Below are 20493 nucleotides of genomic sequence, written 5' to 3'. Positions count from 1 at the left end.
TCTCAAAATCCTTACAGTAACCAAAAGGGTTCAAATAGATTCAAGAAAGTACTGGTTCCAAAACAAATCATTTTCAACAGCTCCTGTTGAAATAACTCTACAGAGACCACTACCCTGTCACCAGGTTACCTTTTGTTTACATATGGAGCATACTTGACACTGATCCCAATCCCTCAGAACCAGCTTTCAGAGTGAACAGAGCCTCTGACACTCCTGTTCTTTTCTTCTTTTTCTTTTTTTTCTTTTTTTTAGCACCATTTGTTTGTTTGTTTTTCTCTTTTTAATTAACCCTGCACTACCACCTAACAGTGGTAGTGCCTTATATTTTCCCCAGCACCCACGCTGTGTGTGTGCAGGTGTGAGACACAGTGAGAGGCACAAGGTGTACAAATCTTTATTCAATTTCCACCACCAGGAAGATAGGAAACACCCAAGTGGCCAGGCACTCCTGTTCTTTTTCTTTTTTTTTAGCCAGCTCTCAGTGTGAACAGAACCCCTGATGCTCCTGTTTACTTTCTTTTATTTTTTTTCTTTTCATTTCTTTTTAACCCCCACACTACCGCCTAACTGTGGTAGTGCTTATTTTTTGCCCCGGCACCCATGTTGTGTGTGTGCAGGTGTGAGACACAGTGAGAGACACAAGGTGCACGAATCTTTATTCAATTTCCAACACCAGGAAGAAAGGAAACACCCAAGTGGCCAGACACTCCTGTTCTTATCTGTCAGCCAGGGCTCGCTGATTGGACCAATCATGGAACTCCTATGAGGTCTATTTGGATGACATCATTACAATCACTGCACCTATCAAAGATAAATAGATAAGCGACTTCATTGGAGTTTCTAGATTTATGACAAAACCCAAAAAAACCGGTGATCTTACCGATGTGATTCAAGAGAACTGCTTCACACTCTCAACAAGAAAGAAGTCACAGACGTTACAGGAGCTATCTTCTACCCCTAAAACAGAAAGTAGTCAATGTGAGTGACAAAGATAATGCTGAGTGAGCAGTTGGTCAAAGGACTGAAGATATGAACAAGTCTACTTCACCTGTTCAGCAACCACAGGTGGCAACTGAAGACATCCAACTTCCTCAACAAATTAAAGTAAAAGTTTGTATACTTCAAGTCAGGTCAGTTGTATTCACTCAAGAGATTTAAGCTTTGCTAACTAGACCAGCATTTATTGCTCTTCCCTCGTTTTCCTTAAGTTGGTGGTGATCTATGTTCTTGAACAGCTGTAGCCTATTTGGTGTGGGTATAGCCACAACAATTCTGTGGGCAGTGTTCCATGATTTTGATCCAGAATGTGTCAGTAGATTGAGGGTAAAGATTTGCATGAACAAAATGGAGATATGATTGTATACGACATACATATGACTTTATGGAAACTAGGCCAACATCCACAGGTCCACAGTTTCAGGACAGGTCAAACACAAGAAAGTGGCCGACTTGTAAATCTAGGATCCTGCAAAAATGCAACTACCTGTTGAACTGAAAAGACAATTGTCTGATCCAGAAATCTGCAATACAACAGGGAAGAATGCAATACTATTAACACTGCAGCTGTCTTTCATGATACACATCTATGAGCTTAAAGCTTCCCAGACATTGTTATTGGGCAACTAGCTGTGTTACCAAGGAAGCTCCTCAGCTCAGTAAAGTCAGAAGATTAAAGATTCTTCATGGAAGTTAATAGACCACTGAGCAGTCCTACTATGAATGATGTCCTCTGTCAAGATTATCCAAACAATTTTTTTAACTATCCTTCAGCAGCAAGCGAACTCAGAATTAAAGTCAACAATCCTCAAGCAAAAGACCTACCATCCTTTCATGTCTGACTAGAGTTTATTCTTTGTAATGTGTGAAAAATCTGACTGTTTACATTTGTGAACTCAGAGATTTAGGGCATGACTGAGTAGTGCTAACTTGAAACATAGCTATATAGATATACATAAATATTACTGTATAATCATTTATGATCGGGAAACAAATTGGTGATGGGAGGAGACATTGCACAAGGTAACGTTCGTGATATATTGAGCTTCATCCAATTCTATGATGTCACACAATCATTGGATTCAGACACTTCAGTTCTGCATGAGTACCCAAAGGAAGCTGATGTATTTTATGTGATTCCTTAGTAAATTAATGTAAAGTCTACCTCTTGCTTTCATCCAATAAGCTGCCTTACCAGCTAAGACAAGTGCCTCTTCTGTTTAGGCTCACCAACAATCTATCTTCATGCACCAATAGTTAGATAGATCCACAATTCAGCACAGTGAGAGGATTGGTGATAGTGAACTACCCAAACTATAATACCACATGCTGGTAGCAAAATAGAATCTGCAAATACAACACCCAGCTCCGTATTGTGATGGAAAGAAATTTTTGGAATCATGTAGTCCATGTGATGTGGCTACACCTTGCTGTTCGGAAGAGATATTCAAAGTTATTGAGCCAATGTGAGATGTTCCAAGTCAGAATAATAAGTGACTTGGTAGGAATTGTGCAGGTGGTAGTGTTGGTGAATGCTATACATTTTATTCCTGTTTAACAGTTTGGGAAGCACAAGATAAACTTCTTTCACATGTCATTTAATATAAATATGTTAAAATATTCCACCATCCTACACAGATATGGCTATAATTTATTTCTTTCATCTAACATCCTGATACCTAGAGATGTCTTAGTGTTATCTGCAAACATCTCATTATTTTCTTAATGCCTTTATCCTAATTATTAAAATAAATACTGGAAAGCAACAGTTCTTACACGGATCGCTGTGGAACCATTTAATAACAGGTTCTCACACAGAAACGCAACCATAAATAATAATCTTCTGCACCTAAGTATGCAGGCAATCTCCACTTGCCTCAAAATCTGTTTTCTAATCCCAGGGAAGTACATTGAGTCATAGAGCTGTACAGCATGGAAACAGACCCTTCGGTCCAACACTGAACAGATATCCTAAATTAATCTAGTCCTATTTGCCACCATTTGGCCCATATCCCTCTAAACCTATTCATACACTTATCCAGATGCCTTTTAAATGTTGTAATTTTACCAGCCTCCAACACTTCCTGTGACAGCTCATTCCATACTCGCACCATACTCTGTGTAAAAAAGTTGTTCCTCAGGCCTTTTTTAAATCTTAACCCTCTTACCTTATTCCTATGCCCTCTAGTTTTGAACTCCTGCACTCCAGGAAAAATACCTTGGCTATTCATGCTATCCAAGCCTCTCATGATTTTATCAATCTCTATAAGGTCACCCCTCAGCCTCCAACAATCCATGGAAAATAACGCCAGCCTATTCAGCCTCTCTCCATATCTCAAACCCTCCAACCCTGGCAACATCCTTGTAAGTCTTTTCTGAACCCTTTCAAGTTGCATAACATTGTTCCATTAGCTGGGAGGCCAGAATTGCATGCAATATTCCAAATGTGGCTGAACCAATGTCCTGTGCAGCCACGACGTGATCTCTCAACTCTTATACTCTGTGCATTGACCAATAAAGGCAAGCATATCAAGTGCCTTCTTCATTATCCGAGCTACCTGGGACTCCACTTTCAAGGAACTATGAACATATGTCTTATTGATTAGCATATTATTTATCATAGAGTTTAGATGATCAAGGCAAAGCATTGCCAACCTGGTGACATGTCATTCAACCTGTTAATGCAAAAAAAAACTGGGTTAGTGAGATGTGACATCTGATTTTAGATCTCAGACATTGTACTACTGACTCACAGATACAGGGACCAGGGTTTGATTCCAACTTCAGATGACTGCCTGTGTGGAGTTAGCACATTCTCTCTGTGTTGGTTTCCTCCAGGTGCTCTAGTTTCCTTCCACAGTCCAAAGATAGGCAGGTTAGGTGGATTGGCCATCCTAAATTGTCATAGTGTCCAGACATGTGCAGGCTGTGTGCATTAAACATGGAAAGTGCAGGGTGATAGGATTGGGGGATTGAGTCTAGGTGGGAGGCTCTTCAGAGAGTTGGTGTGTACTTCATAGGCCAATGGCCTGCTTCCACACTGTAGGGATTCTGTGATTCCTTCGTGCTGCTCTGACATGGCTTGCATGTCCATTGACTTCCCACTACATGAACATATTTGGGAGGCCCAATTCTATTTTAAGCTTATTCAGCTCTTACCTGGATACTGTCAGGCTGCTTGATGAGCAGATCAGTAATCTTGCCTCCTAACAGCTACCAATCAATCAAGTGTCAGCAGCTCTCCAGTCTCTCAATACAACATGGAGTGGGGTCAATGCCAGTACAACACTTGGGCCTTCACTGGAGATTGCTTTTGGATCCTTGGACAAAGGTATATGGGGTACCTAGGAAGGTGAGATGAGTGTAGGAGGGGTGGGTGACAAGAACAAGGACAGGGGCTTTACCTCCTTTGTAGTTCTCCCCCTTCCCAATGCTGGGCCCTTCAACTGGCACAAAATGCTTGAGAATGAGGGCCCACCTGACAGACTGAAGGGCAGTTTTCAGGATGGCGCATTCCCTATTCACCACAGATCAAACAGCAGGAATGATACATCCAAGTGGTTACTTAAAGACTTGAATTGACGTCAACATTTACTGGATGTTCCCCAGCCTCCCCACACAGCATGTTTATAAAGTGTTTTGGCAGTAGTGGGATCTTCACCATCCTCTTCAGTCAGAAAGAGTATCAGGAAGTATGAGAAGACAGACTATGGAGATTGCCAAGATTGCAGTTTTCACATGAGTAAACATATAACTTTCTATTCCAGGGCCTTCATGTGTTGAGTATGGGGCACTGGAAATGCATGAAAACGGTTACTCAAAAGACCTAACTACTTCCAAGGCTCCACCGGCATAGGTCATAAAACCATATACCCAAATAAATACTTTCATACCATAGACTTTATTCACTAGTTGAGTTTTAACCTGCAATGAGACCCTTTGGTGGATATATAGTGGGTATATTAAATGGTTGAAGGACTGCATAGTGCAAAGTGAAGGGGAGTGGTTCGACAAGAGAAGTTAGTTTTTTTATGCTAGGTAAATCTCAGCAATATTAGTGTAACTAAATACTCTGAGTAGCAATGTTACTACCTGTTCTAGGAATAGGTGCCCCATCTTCATTATCTCTGGTTCTTTCACCTCCTTTATTTTCTTTTCATCTTAAGATGCATTGTCTTCCTCAAGCTGCAGTCCTTTCCATTGTGTAGTTCAGTACACCTGTATCATTTTAGACATTCGAAGTGAGTACTTCAGGACAGACCTAACTTGCCACCTGGAGCGCATTGTAAAACTCTGGTGGATGTGGAAATCTCAACTCTCTCTGGCATTTCATGGATGGAGTTCTTCTTAGGTATTGTCACAATTAAGTTTGACAAAGTACACTATTTCCTTTATTAGTCCCACTCTTCCACTACTCACAGAAATATTACATTTAATTAGCTTGCTGATATGGCTTATTATAATCAGTGTGAAACTGTAGCAGAAAACCAAAGAACTGTGGCTGCTGGAGGTCAGAAATAAAAACAGAAATTGCTGGAAAAACTCAGCAGGTCTGGCTGCATCTGTAGAGGGAAAGCAGAGTTAATGTTTAGGGTCCACTGACCCATCTTCAGAAAAGACCTGCTGAGTGTTTCCAGCTATTTCTGTTTTGGTTTCAGACTGTACCAGGTTCAGTATCAAGAACAAGTCAACCTGGTTTTTTTAGTTAACAATAAATTAATAGGTTATTGCCAAAATAAACTTACTCAATCAGATATGCAAAGCTTATTGACAAAAAGTTTGTATTTTTTACAACAAAAGCTAATGCACATGCAAGTCCGAAATGTTAACTTTTAGCAAGTTTATAGAGTATTCACTTTTAAAGTACTTTGTCAAGTAATAAATATGAAGAAAGAAAGGATAAACCAAAGATTGTTCCAAGTGGAGTTCTGATTCTGACCATATTCTGCGCAGATAATCTACGCATGTCATCCTGGAACAGTTGTGGTCGAATGAATTCACTTTGCTTCAGACAGTGGAGTAGATTTGAAGAAATTAATCGCAGGAATCCTTCATGTGTGGTGAAAGTGTCTTCTAGTGGGTTTGCACCTCATATACTTTGCTGAGAGGAGTTGCAAAGAAAGACAGTGAGAGAGCAATGGGTTATTTTCTTCTCAGGCAGGTTTCTGTCCTGGAAGACAAAGATTGAAATATTGAAGTGCTGCAGTCTGACTGTATCACGACAGCTCCCTAGAAGATAGAAAAGTACAGCATAGAACAGGCCCTTTGGCCCACGATGTTGTGCCGAGATTTAATCCTCATGTAAAATATAGTAACAACCTACGCACCCCTCAACTCACTGCTATCCATGTGCATGTGCAGAAGTCGCTTAAATGTCCCCAATGACTCTGCTTCCACCACCACCGCTGGTAACACATTCCATGCACTCACAACTCTCTGTGTAAAAAACCTACCTCTGCGTCTCCTTTATACCTTCCTCCTAATATCTTTAAACTATACTTCTCGTACCAGTCAATCCTACCCTGGGACAAAGTCTCTGGCTATTGACTCTATCTATACCTCTCATTATTTTGTACCCATCTATCAGGCCTCCTCTCTTCCTCCCTCTCTCCAGAGAGAAAAGTCCAAGCCTATTCAACCTTTCTTCATAAGGCAAGCCCTCCAGTCCTGGCAGCATCCTGGTAAACCTTCTTTGCACCCTCTCCAAAGCCTCTGTATCTTTCCTATGATAGGGCAACCAGAACTGGACACAATATTCCAATTGTGGCCTCACCAGGGACTTGTACAGCTGCAGCAAAACTTTGCAGCTCTTAAACTCTATCCCCCTGTTGATGAAAGGCAAAACACCATATGCTTTCTTAACCCTATCCACTTGGGTGGCAACTTTGAGGGATCTATGTACTTGCACACACAGATCCCTCTATTCCTCCACACTGCCAAGAATCCTGTCTTTAATCCTATATTCAGCGTTCAAGTTTGACCTTCCAAAATGCATTTTTTCGCATTTATCCAGGTTGAACTCCATCTGCCATTTCTCAGCCCAGCTCTGCATCCTGTCTACTGCGTCGTGCTGCAGCCTGCAGTAGCCCTCTGTACTATCGATGATACCTCCAACCTTTGTGTCATCTGCAAATTTACTAACCCACCCTCAACCTTCTCATCCAAGTCATTTATAAAAACTACAAAGGGCAGAGGCCCAAGTACAGAGCCTTGCAGGACCCCACTCAACACTGTCCTCTGGGCAGAATACTCTCCATCTACAACCACTCTCTGCCTTCCGTCAGCCAGCCAATTCTGAATCCAGATAGCCAAATCTCCCTGTATCCCATACTTCCTGACTTTATGGATGAGCCGACCATTGGGAACCCTATTAAATGCCTTGCTGAAATCCATATACACCACATCCACTGCTCGACCGTTGTCGATCTGTCTTGACACCTCCTCAAAGAACTCAATAAGATTTGTGAGGCATGACCTGCCCCTCACAAAGCCATGTTGACTGCCTTTAATCACACTATGCTTTGGCAAAGAGTCATAAATCCTATCCCTCAGAATTCTTTCCAAAACTTTGCTGACCACAGACATTAGAAATCTAGACCACACCTCTATTAACCTCCTCTTGTGGTTGAACACCAGCTGCACACTAGACAAATGCTCTTTGCAGTTTATATAAACTCAGGATTGCTGTAATGATGCCTAGGCTGTAATATGTATGCAGTTGATGTCACCATGCACTAGCATGAATCCAGCAAATGCAGGCAGCTGTTAATTCTGAGCTATAGTCATTACAGAGAAATTTCAGATACCTCCCAGCATCGACAGCTCATCCATTCGTATGTAAATGCAGTGGAATGTAAAAGTCTTGATATGTCTCTGATATGTTTTCTAATGGAAGGAACAAGAAGCATTAAAACCAATTGAAAACAAACATGACTTTCCAGCTAGGTCTAGCAGGTTGCAAGTTTTATAGGAAACTACAGATGTTTGCCACTGTTGTATTTGTTCTAGAATTCCAACCATTAGCAGCTTGTCGTTGGGGTAATTAAGCATCACCAATTGAAAGTTAATGAAAAGAGCCCGAAATGCATTTTATTGTGTGACAACAATCTGATACAAATTATATTGTCCACCTTACCAATGTTACTAAACTATTGGAGACCTTGGATGTAAGTCTTCACTCTACTATTCCAACTGAGGCCTGTATGGCATAATCAATTGGAGTTGGACTTAATTAATTTCCAGTGTTAACCATTTAGAACCACCACATGTAGAACAGCCACCACCTACCATGACAATCTGTGGAAGCAGTGCTCTTTCCAGCTGCTGTCTTTATACCCTTTTGACATGGATAGGGTCTCTTGTGACTCTTCACTGCACCTGTTTTCTATGTCTGTCTGCCATGTAGCTCCTTCCTGTACATGTGTTGATCCTGTCACAACATATCGTTCATGTCATAAATGGTGGTGATCTTCATCTTTTCCACTTCCTATTCAGATCTTGTTAGTTTGCAAGTATCCAAAGTTGAGAAAATGCTGTAATCACACACAGTGGTTAGCACCACTGCCTCACAGCGCCAGTGTCCCAGGTTCGATTCCAGCCTTGGGCAACTGTGTGTGTGGAGTTTGCACATCCCCCTCCCTGTGTCTGCACGGGTTTCCTCGGGGTGCTCCGGTTTCCTCCCATATTCCAAAGATATGCAGGTCAGGTGAATTGGCCATGCTAAATGGTCCATAGTGTAGGATGCATTAGTCAGTGGGGGGGATGGGTTACTCTTCAGAGGGGTGGTATGGATTTGTTGGGCCAAAGGGCCTGTTTCCACACTGTAGGGAATCTAATCTAATCTCCTAATGACAATAATTTGCACTAATAAAATCAATTCACTTAAAAAAGAAAAAACAGATTTTGATAAGTTCTTTTCTGTTAAAGCTATAAGTCAATGTATTGGGTTGTCGTGTTTCAAGCTTATCAAGGAAATACAGTACCATTTCTTGTGGATGTGGAAAACTTTAGGAATTATTTCTAAAAAAAAACAAATCACATCTATCAACAAAAATTCTAGTAGCAATTTCACAAGCTTTGACATAGACCGGTAAACCATTTGTAACTAGGAGAAAGTGAGGACTGCAGATGCTGGAGATCAGAGTCAGAGTGTGATGCTGAAAAAGCACAGCCGATCAGGCAGCATCCTGATGAAGGGCATACGCCGAAACGTCAATTCTCCTGCTTCTCGGATGCTGCCTAACCAGCTGTGCTTTATCAGCTCCACACCCCTTGAAATAATTTGTAACCTCCAGTTAAACATAACCAGAATGTTTTATAGCAATTTGGTTTTAGCAGTTAACATTAGAAAATTATTAATTTTAATACCTTTCTTATCATCAACCCATCTGTTATTGGGGTTTAAAATTCCTTACAACATTCCTTTAAAAGATTAGCTTGACTGGGACTTCCCTCTCTATGGGAATGATCCTTTTCACTTGTAAGATGTTACCTTTACAAGCAAAAGGCATATAAGCTGCAGGTTCCATTTCAAAGGATGCTAGGTTGAACCATCAGGGTTGGCTGTCAGCTCTTTTGAAGAAATGTAAGGCACAAGTCAGGAGTATGATGGAATATTTTACACTTGCCTGGATGAGCTCGATGACTCTCTAAGTGCAACTCCAATAATACTCAAGGAGTTTGACATCATCCAAGTTAAAGCAGAAATTTGATTGGCACTCCATCTAACACATTCAACATTCATTTCCTCCTTTACAAATAAACAGCAATGCTGTTCATCATATTAAAAAATGCAATGCAACAATTTACCAAGGCTCCATAGACAACACTTTTCAAACCTGCAATACCTAGAAGGACAAGAGAACCAGATGCATGGAAACACCACCACTGGTAAGTTTTTTTCCAAGCTAAACAAGGCCTTCCCTTCACTATCATTAGATCAGAATTATGGAACTGCCTCAGTGATGACACTGTGCGTGTACCTACACCGTATTGGCTGCAGCAATTCAAGAAGACAGATCCCCACCATCTTCTCCAGGACAATAGGGATGGGCAATAAATGTTGGCTTAGCTAGAGGCACCAACATCCTATGAATGATTTTTGTTTTCAAATCAGCTATTTCAACCACTGCTACCATCTTTGTTCTTTGAACTTTACTGTCAAACTTAAAAAAAATTTAGGAACGCACCAGTATCTTCTCCATTAGCTTAAATGCAAAGTATATGTCTAAAACCTGGACTGAATCTGTCTGGAGAAGTAATATTTTCAATGACCCCACACAATGTCCCCCGTCTCGTAATTTGGAGAAAAAAGACAATCACATGATTACCAGCACATTTCCTCATTATCTTTTGTTTCAATGACAGCTTTGCTCATAGCTATTGTTGCCTTTGATTACAATAAATAGCAAGAGCCTTGGAAAAATTTGAAAACTGAAAAAAGTCATGCTTTTGTTGTGTGCTTGTGTCTGAGCCCATTTTAGTGAGAAAGTATTATTGCAGTAACATTCATAGTTAAAAGGAACATCAGAAAATGTGAAATACTGGAAAATATGTTTGCCTAGAGACTAGATGGGGTAAAAGAATTAATATAATAATAAGATAACTTGCTAATTGGTAGAATAAGCTTAAAATAGAAAGTAACAATTGCCATTTCCACACAAATCCACCAAATCAGTTTGATTTTACTGAGGCAGTCAGCCAAATCAATTTGAAAGATTTAAAATTGCTTCTGGCTTAGCTAGAAAAAAAAGATCTCACTATTTCTTTGGATGTGGAAGGTTTTATGAATACCTTATCAGAAAATCTTTCCCTATTGCAGTGGATTATAAACTTTTCTAGACCATGGAAATATTGACGAATTGCCTTGCAGAATACATTTTACCTACGCCTCATGAGATTTTTATATAGAATTTCACGTGCCAGCAAAAACCTGCTATCAGCAGTTCCCCTGTCACTAGCTCCAACATCAATAGGTACTGAAACAGATTGTAACTTCCAACCATACGTGACTGCAATTTTATGAAGCAGTTCAGCTGCATCAAATGGGTTATAGAAGATAAAAAATATAAACTTTAAGAAGATCAGATCTTTAAGCTGACTGAGAAACTAAAGGATGCTTAAGAAGGAGGAGGATGACAGACTGATCCCATATTGGCCTTCAGTGACAAAATTCAAATTTCTGGATGGGTTTCCATCAAAGAAAATACTCAGTTGCCAGTATGATCTGAGATCCTGTGCAATATAATTGCAGGACTTCAAAGGACTGAAAATTGGAAGTTCCTTGTTCTTAGTCCAGTTGGAGGTGGAAGACTGTATAAAATATTCAGGTGCCCATGCAGTCTTTGAGATTTCAAGTTCCTTGAATTTGTATGAGAAACTATCCTTTCCATTTCAAATTCTTCAAGGTAACTCTACTCTAGATATTGATTTGAAATGATAGCTTCTGGAATCAACTTACATTTATATCACATTTTTCATGACCTCATGACTTGCTATATTGGTTACAGCCAACAATGCTGTCATGTTATTATGTGGCAAAAAATATGTGCATGAAAGATGGCTACAAACAGAAATGAGAGAGTACCACAGATTGTCTGGTCATTAATCTGAATTGATAAACATTGTCCCAGGCGCCAGAGAAAACTCCACTTCCTCTTGAGTACCATCGGGTATTTTATGCCCACTTAAGGGGCATTTGATTTAACACCCCATCTGAACAATTGTATCTCAAACAATGCAGTACTGCATTAACACGAGTCAGCCTAAATTGTGGTACTCAGGTCTCTTAAGTTACACTTTGCGACTTATCAGTAAGAATTCTACTCACTGAGTTCTTGCTGACAACAAACCTGTACACCTTTATTAGTGTCAAGGTGATTCTATGGAATAAGTCTGTTGTACCTTGAAGCAGAGGTTAACTAATAAAGTAGGGAAAATACTAAGTAAATAAACAAGAAAAGGATATAGTTGACTTGCATGTTTAATCTCATATTCACATTTCTGATTGGTAATCAAGCAACAGCATGTGATTGAGATTTCTGTGCGTCTCATTTGTATTTCCATTTTAAGTCCTTCAACATTAACTAAGTGCCTTGGTTTTCTGTGTCAGTATTTATTTACCTCACAGGTTTTTTTTATTGCTTCATGCTTTGGGGAATAATGTATTTTACTACTTACAAATAGAACATGTTTTTCTCTGAGTGTTTGAGAAACTGTTAACTCACTCCCTGAAAGCAGCTTTTCAAATACTGTTTAGCAGTCACTATGATATTAATGAACTATAGCGTCAAATGTTTCAGCAGGTGGTGCTCATTTTGTACTTGTCTTGATATGACTGAGATATGCAGTGTGTGCCAGTAATATCAAAAATATCCAACAATAAAAGAAGCACAGCTTCCTATGTACTTATGCTATTCTGCCTATAAATAAGGCCAATAGCAAGATAATTAGGAAAAAAGCATTTACATGTTTTGTTTAAAAATGTTTTGTCTTAAAATGTTGAGGATTACATCAATAGAGTATTAACATTAATACTTTAATACTCAATTTATTCCCCAAATTCAATTGCATTAGGAAAATGTAGGTAATGCTATAAACAGGAAATGTATGGTTATTTTCATGTATTTTTATCATTAAAAAGAAATCAGTCTTCAAAAGTAGGAAGTATTTATATTTACATACACCAACAAATCAGAAATAGAAACAGCGTTTCTGCTAAGCTGCACAACCACTTCCGGGTCTTGCACAGGTGAATCAGTGTTATTGACATTATACTGTATATGCATTGACTTCAGATTTTGGAAATTATTGCCACATATAAACCTCAGAGGTCTGCGCACCAAAAGTTAGAGGAAGAATTGAATAGAAGTAGGTCACTTATTCCCTTGAGCCAGTACTGACTACTCCACATTTCTGCCTATCCCCAATGAACTTCTACTCTCTTGCTTATCAAGGATCTATCTACCTCTACTTTCCAATTTTTCAAATATTCAATTTCTACAGCCTTTTGTAGAATTATATTCCAAAGGTAATCTGGTAAGAAAAGAAATTCTACTCATTTCTGTCTTAAATGAGTGACCCCTTTTCTCACAGTAACTTCTAGATTTAGATTTTCTCACAAGAGGAAACATCCTTTCACATGAGCCCTGTGAAGACTCCTCAGGATCTGGTTTTTCAATCAATTTGTCTCTTACACTTCTAAGCACGAGTTTGTGTAAGCCTAGCCTGTCCAACCTTTCATCAAATAATGATCTACCCATTCCATATATTCATCCAGTAAATCTTCTCTGAATTACTTCCAATGGATCTACCTCCTTCCTTGAATGAGGAGCAAACATTGTACACAGGGGATGAGGTTTTCCTCTCCCTGCTTTTGCTTGACCAATGGTTGGAAATCTGGGAAGTAATGGAAAGAATTCAAAAGTTAAAATCTGGATGTTGAGAAATATTTCTTGTGATTTTCCACTCAGACCTTCAAAATCTTGCCATTGAGTAGAATCTACCTGATTTCCGTCCATCTGCAACTCACTAAAGTCACAACTCATCTTATTGATATGCAACTTTTGATTCTCCTCTCCTTCTCAAGAAATTAGATGGCACAAATTCCTGATTATTAACTTATTGCTAGTATCTGACTCACTAAAAGCCTGTCTTGGACATAAACATGCATTTGCAACAATACCCCTATATGCTCTGTAGCTACCATCTTTTTGACCATTCATCCGTGCAAGTTGGTTATAGCAAACCACCAGCCTCACTGTACCTGTGTGCCTGCTCTCATTTTAAACCACTTCAACCCTTCAATCTTTCTTTGTAGAGCTCAGGGATACCTAGCACTTCTGTGCTTCTGCCAGGTCACATAGTACGCAAAGACACTCACCCATCTTGTGCATCTTATGGTTCTTAAGCTGCTCTCATTCACTGATTTCAGCACTGACTTCAGGGCTACTAATCTTTGCATGGCTCATATTGCTGGCTCATATGGTGTCTGTGCTCAGTTTACAGGCTGTCAGCCTCTGTCGCTTGCATTGATTTGTATTACGGAGGGAGAGGCAGATAGCTTGTCTTCATTTCAAGCACTGAACATTCAAGGGCATGGACATGTTGATCTGTGTCATTTAACTACATCAATATCCAGCCTGTAGCATGTGCCAATATTTTATGCAGCAAGCACACTGCATACTCTTCAAGAAAATGTCCTATTATGAAATTCAGTGTGGAACAATCCTTAGTGGCTGAAGGGGGTTAATCAGAGAGTGTCATAGTCAAGGAATTGCCCATTCTAGTAAGATTGAAAACATTCAGTCAGCACTTGGTCTTATTAAAATCCTAACATTCAGATGTTTGCGGCCTGGGAATAGGCTATGTTCAGTCTTGCAGGTCAAAATATAACCAGTCTAAGGGATTAAATTGATGCCTGTTCTCTCTTTCCTGTTAGGTAGTTAATCTTCTATCAGTGCTAATATGTTGTCACCTGCACCATGAACTTTTACGTTACACATTTATCTTTGAAATGTGAAATTATGAAATGGTTTTTGAATTCAGTACATCCAATGCTGTACATCCACTGGTTCCCCTTTATCCACAGCACAGGTTACCTTTTCAAAGTATCCTAATAAAGTTGATTAAACATCATTTCCCTTTCATGAAACTATGCTGATTTTGCCTGATTACCCTAAACATATCTGTGTGCCATGCTATAACTTATCTAATCAAAATTTGTAACATCTTCTCAGTGGCTCATTGGCCAGCATTGCTGCCTCACAAAGCCAGGGACCTGGATTCAATTCCACCCATGGGCAACTGTCTGTTGGAGGGGATTTTGCACATTCTCCCTGTGTTTGTGTGAGTTTACTCCAGGTGCTCCGATTTCCTCCCATAGTACGAGATGTGCAGGTTACATGGATTGACCATTCTAAATTGCCGATAGGGAATTCTGAAATATTGCAACCAATGCATCAACTATCTCAAGGACTGCTATTAGAGCCTTGGTTGAAGTCCATCGGGAACTGGGAAATTGATATCCTGCAGCTCCAATGATTTACTTAATACCACATCTCCGGTGATTATAATTTTCTTAATTTCATTTCTACCATAATCTGATTTATGGTTATTTCTGAGATATTACTTGTATTCAGTGAAGAAAATGCAAAATATCTGTTAAATTCATCTGGTATCTCCTTATTTTCTATTAGTAAGTAGCTAGATTCACTTTTGAAAAGAAAAATCACTTTTTCAACCCTTTTACGTTTATAAATAAGAAATTCTAGTCACTGTGTATTTGCATTTCTAGCTAGCTCTTTCTTGTGCAGAACAACCTCAATTATCCAAACAAGACGGGCAGGGAGTATTTTGTTCAGATAACTGATTGTTTGGATAACTCATTGTTAGGATAACTGATTGTGCTGTAAAGGTAGAGATATAGGACAGAGAAAGGTTGAGAAGAGAGAGGTCCATGCTGCACACAGATCAGGATAATTAATGTCAGGAAACAAAACCAAAAGCAGGCACCAAGCAGGATTCACACACAAGGCCTCCTTCAATCGTACAAGGATCAAAAGGTGATCAGAGAGTACTGCGCAACCACAGTGCTCTGTGCGATGACGCTTACAGCCCGCTTCCTGCCATCAGGTGGTTGGAGGGCTCATAGACCGAGTGTGGGAGGTGGCAGCGGCTTCAGTTAAAGCAACTGTTGCCTTGTGAATAAAGCGCTGTAGTCCTGGCGACTGTTACCCACCAACAACAAAAATAGCAACTGAAGTGAAAATTATTAGTATTATATATCTGTCACTCCTCTCAGCCCCAAACTGCTCTTACCGCCTGCTTCATTTCACTCCATGAAAAGTTACAAACCGTTGACAGCTTTGTTAATGGGAACTGGAGGAGGTGTCAGTATCACCAGCATCGGTAACACTTTAGAGTCTCAAAGTCATAGAGATATACAGCATGGAAACAGACCTTTCATCCGATCTCTTTGATGTGATGTTTTTATGAGACCGTAAGATCATGTTTGGATAATCCGAAATTCAGATAATTGATGTTTGGATAACCGAGGTTGTTCTATATTCCTTCTTGACCTTTGTTATGTAAGTGTTTTAAGATTGTTGAGGACTTGTACTTGAAGGATTGTGAAAGTTAGTTCATTTGTATCGAGCTATTTTTTAATGTTTACTAAAACAACACTTTAGCCTCTTTCTTTAAAGCATGTAGCCTCCTGAGAGAAATCACCCAATTCATACTTTACCCTACATTTTATAAAATCTTCTGAGAGTCCATTATGAGAGCTGAAAGAAAAGTTGATGCAGCAATTCTCCTCAGAAGCTTTTAAAGTACATATTTCTGAGATCTACTGAACATACTTATTCTGAAAATATCCTAATGACAATTTGCTTCGACACCTACCAAAGCCAACTTGCCCATTTCATATCTTGTGACAAGTGGAGTCATGTAACATTTGAGGGACAATGCACTGCTTTAACCTTATTGTAAAACCTTTTTGAATCTGTTAATACTGTTGCTTTTCTATGTTCTGTCCAAACTTATGATCTGCCGTTCAACTTTGCTTTACCATACACAAAGAAAGATTGAGTTCATAATTTTATATATAATACGCTATCTTGTGTTATTTTTGAGAAAAGGGACATTTCACCAGACTGATATTAGGGCTATTACTAATTACATGATCCCAGTTGACCACAATTTCTGGAAAGTTTTGATCAGTCATAATGAGGAACAAAACTTCCATCATCCTCCTGGAATGTCAAACGTCCTTGTATTGTATTAATGTTCCACCCAAGCTAAGACAAAGGAATATTAGATGAGATGTCTATCTCAGCCACTTACAAAGAACAACATCAAAACTAATTATTGCTTGATTAGCTGCTAACAGCTTCACAGCTAACTGCCACAGTTTTGGCCAGACCATTAAAATCTCATTAGCTGAATGGTTAAGCTAGTCACATGACTCAGTGTTGTTTTGATTGAGTCACCTTTCATTATACAATTTTAATCTTCTACCCTTTGTTTGATTGTAACACCAGAAGAGCAACCAGCTCCAGGCTGAGTGAATGCCTTTCTCTGATCTCAATCTCTCTCATAAACCTAATTTATGGAAAGAATCCCGTGTTTCATGTGTGAAGGGAACCAGTTCCCAGTTTACAACGATTGTACTTCAAGCAACAATGCAGTTGCGTTCATGTTCCTGCAAAAGGGATTTCTGTGCATAGCCAGCTGCCAGAAACATCACTGGATATTGGACTGTAACTCACATTAAACAAATTCTGATATCTTTGATTTTAAACACTTTGTAACTTTCCTTTTTCTTCTTCCTTTCACAGATAGGGGCATTGTGAACATTCTGCTAGGTTTTGAATGCAGTAATAAATTCTGTTTTAACCATGAAGATTTTTTTTTAAGTTGAACTCCACACACAGGGTTTAAGGAAAACACCACTGTGTTTTTTAAAAAAAGAGAAGTAAGTTAAGAAAACAAATTTAAAAACCATCTGTTTCAGTCAGGAGAACAGTTTTTAAAAAATCAATTCACCACTCCGCTATCCATGACAGTGCACTTCCAATTCTTTTCTTTAGGTTTGATACCATCTTTAATTTTATTATTTAATGTCGATAGTGGGTCTTCCCTTGTCATGTATCAATGCTGTGTATTATGAAGTATTCCCTTAAGTATCTACACTGTATATCTATTGACCTATCCCTCAATCTAATTTGTCAGTTTACTTTAGCTTGCTCTATTTTCATATGATCATAATTGACTTGATTTAGTTTAAAATACTAGCCTTGAATCCACTCTGCTCTCTTTCAAACTGAATTTAAAATAAATAATATTATGTGATCAGTACCTAGGAGCACTTTCACCTGTCTTATTTTGCACTATCAGGTCTGGCGTACTCTGCTTTATAACTGCTCCAGAACATGTGGTTCTAAGAATAACAGGAATAACAGGAAGGCAGAGTACTAGGTCAATAGAAAGATTCTCGGTTGTGTGGATGTCCAGGGGGATCTTGGAGTCCATGTACATAGATCCCTGAAAGTTGCTACCCAGGTTGATAGTGCTGTTAAGAATAGATACGGTGTGTTAGGTTTCATTCGTAGAGGGACTGAGTTCCGAAGCTGCAATATCATGCTGCAACTATACAAAACGCTAGTGCGGCCACAGTTGGAATATTGTGTACAGTTCTGGTCGCCATATTTTGGGAAGGATGTGGAAGCATTGGAAAAGGTGCAGAGGAGATTTTCCAGGATGTTGCCTGGTCTGGATGGGAAAGTCTTATGAGGAAAGGCTGAGAGACTTGGGTCTGTTCTCATTGGCAAGAAGAAGGCTAAAAGGGGATTTGATAGAGACATACAAGATGATCAGAGGATTAGAGAGGGTAGACAGTGAAAGTCTTTTTCTTAGGATGATAGCATCAGCTTGTACAAAGCAGTATATTTACAAATTGAGGGATGATAGATTTAAGACACCTGTCAGAGGCAGGTTCTTTATGCAGAGAGTGGTAAGGGCATGGAATGCCCCACCTGCTAATGTAGTCAACTCAGCCACATTAGGGAGATTTAAACAATCCTTAGGTAAGCAGATGGATGATGATGGGATAGTGTAAGGGGACAAGCTGAGAATAGTTCACAGGTCGGCGCAACATTGAGGGCCAAAGGGCCTTTTCTGCACTGTATTGTTCTATGTTCTATATTCTAAGAAATCACCCTGAAAATATTCTGTAAACTTTGCTGGGCTACCTTTATTCAACTGATGTTTCTAGTCTATAAACAAATTAAAGTCCCCTTGATTATTTCTGTACCTTTCTGACAAACACTCATTTTCCTTTTGTGTGTATTTTTTGTATTTTTTAGGGCACTCGTGTGCCTCTCACACAAGTGGCTTCTGGCTTTTATCATTTCTCATCATTACCCAAACTACTATTACATCCTGTTTTCCTGAACTTGGACACTGTCTTCTGTGCTAATACCATAACTAACTAATTGAACCACCCCTCTACCATTCTAAATATTCCCTTCCTTCCTAACTATCATTGTCTTTGAAATATTCAGGTCCTAGTTCATGTCACCCGACAGCCATGCCTCTGGAATGTCTTTCAAATCATGCTTACAAATTTCTGTTTGCACTATGAGTTCGCCTGATGATTTCAATACTCTACATTCAGATACACAGCAAATAATTTTGTGCATTCATTATTTTGTAATATGTAGATTTTACCTTCTCTGCTCATTGCCTTTGTCAATAGCTTTGCCAGTAATTGTATAACTATAACTTTTTTGCTTCAAAAGCTTTGGGTCAGCAGATCTTTAACTGTCCCAAGGACATATGAGATACAATATTGTTAAATCCATTTAGGCATTTTTTAAATTTAATGTTTACACTTTGAATATTCTGTTCTTTATCATACTTACCTGCAATGAATATGAAATATTAAATATTTGTGAAGTCTTCAAAAGCTAGAGAATGTATGTCAGACATAATGTAATGAGTGAATTGGTTTAACAATTTAATTGCTTTCAGGTACGTTAGAAACTTAATTTTGATAGACAACTGCTATTTTGTGTTATAAATGCAATTTAATCCTTCAAAAAGTAAAATTGTTTCCTGTTGAAAAACAGAAATTAAAATGAACGTTCCTTTCCTTATGCATCTGTTAAAATAGTTGAACACATAGAGGGTTTCTCTTGTCAAAAGCTTCAAAAGAGTTTGTAAAGAGCGATGTATTAAGTCACATCAACAATGTTTTCCTGTAAATAAATTACAGATTTTCATTAAATTCTATTATCATGTAGGTATTGGTCTAAACTTTCCTAGTTTATTAAATTGTTGATTGATTCTTAAGTTGTTACATGTTGTACTTATGATTGCTCCTTTTCTACAGTAAATGGTGGCTGGTCTACTTGGTCACAGTGGGAGTCCTGTAGCACTACCTGTGGTAAAGGATGGCAGAAAAGGACACGCACCTGCACCAGCCCCAGCCCTCAGAATGGTGGGTCATTCTGTGATGGACAGAACACTCAAAAAGCATCCTGCACAATCTTGTGTCCAGGTACTTAATTTATTTGTACTCAACTTGCTTCTTTTGATACTTTTATGACATCCTCCATTTAATGTTTGCATGTATCCTTTGTGATAATGTGCCATTAGAAAAGCTAGAATTAAAACTAAGATAATGATAAAAATAATTATGATAGAACAGGCACTGTAGTGAAGTTTAATGGTTGAAGCTTCATAAAAATTGTGTAAAGCTGCTAGAAAGCAATTAAAATCAATTATCAACTATTCTTAACAATCCTTTGCAAACATGACTAGAATACCAAATTCAGCCAATGATATATCATATACTTACCCAGCTAAACTTTTCTCCAGGCCCCTCCAGTGCAAATACCACTCCTGGAACTGAGGCTTTGCCAGGGCCAGAAATAGTCAAGGTGGGGTAGCTCTGTTAACTAAGGTTGACAACAGTGCAATAATGAGAAGTGATCA

The 20493-nt window shown here is 38.9% G+C and overlaps 1 protein-coding gene across 4 annotated transcripts in view; it reads left to right on the top strand.

The window, feature by feature from the left end:
• The window catches only part of unc5a (unc-5 netrin receptor A), a 586231-nt gene that overhangs the window by 409279 nt on the left and 156459 nt on the right, over positions 1-20493 (top strand). For all 4 annotated transcript variants that reach the window (XM_072590883.1, XM_072590882.1, XM_072590885.1 and 1 more), the window contains exon 6: positions 19889-20056. In XM_072590883.1, coding sequence (XP_072446984.1) covers positions 19889-20056 — 168 coding nt within the window. The remainder of the gene's footprint in view (positions 1-19888; positions 20057-20493) is intronic.

The sequence above is a fragment of the Chiloscyllium punctatum genome, chromosome 20 (genome assembly GCF_047496795.1).
Source record: "Chiloscyllium punctatum isolate Juve2018m chromosome 20, sChiPun1.3, whole genome shotgun sequence".
Taxonomy (NCBI): domain Eukaryota; kingdom Metazoa; phylum Chordata; class Chondrichthyes; order Orectolobiformes; family Hemiscylliidae; genus Chiloscyllium; species Chiloscyllium punctatum.
The sequence above is the reverse complement of the archived record's forward strand: the minus strand, read 5'-3'. Positions and strand labels throughout refer to the sequence as shown.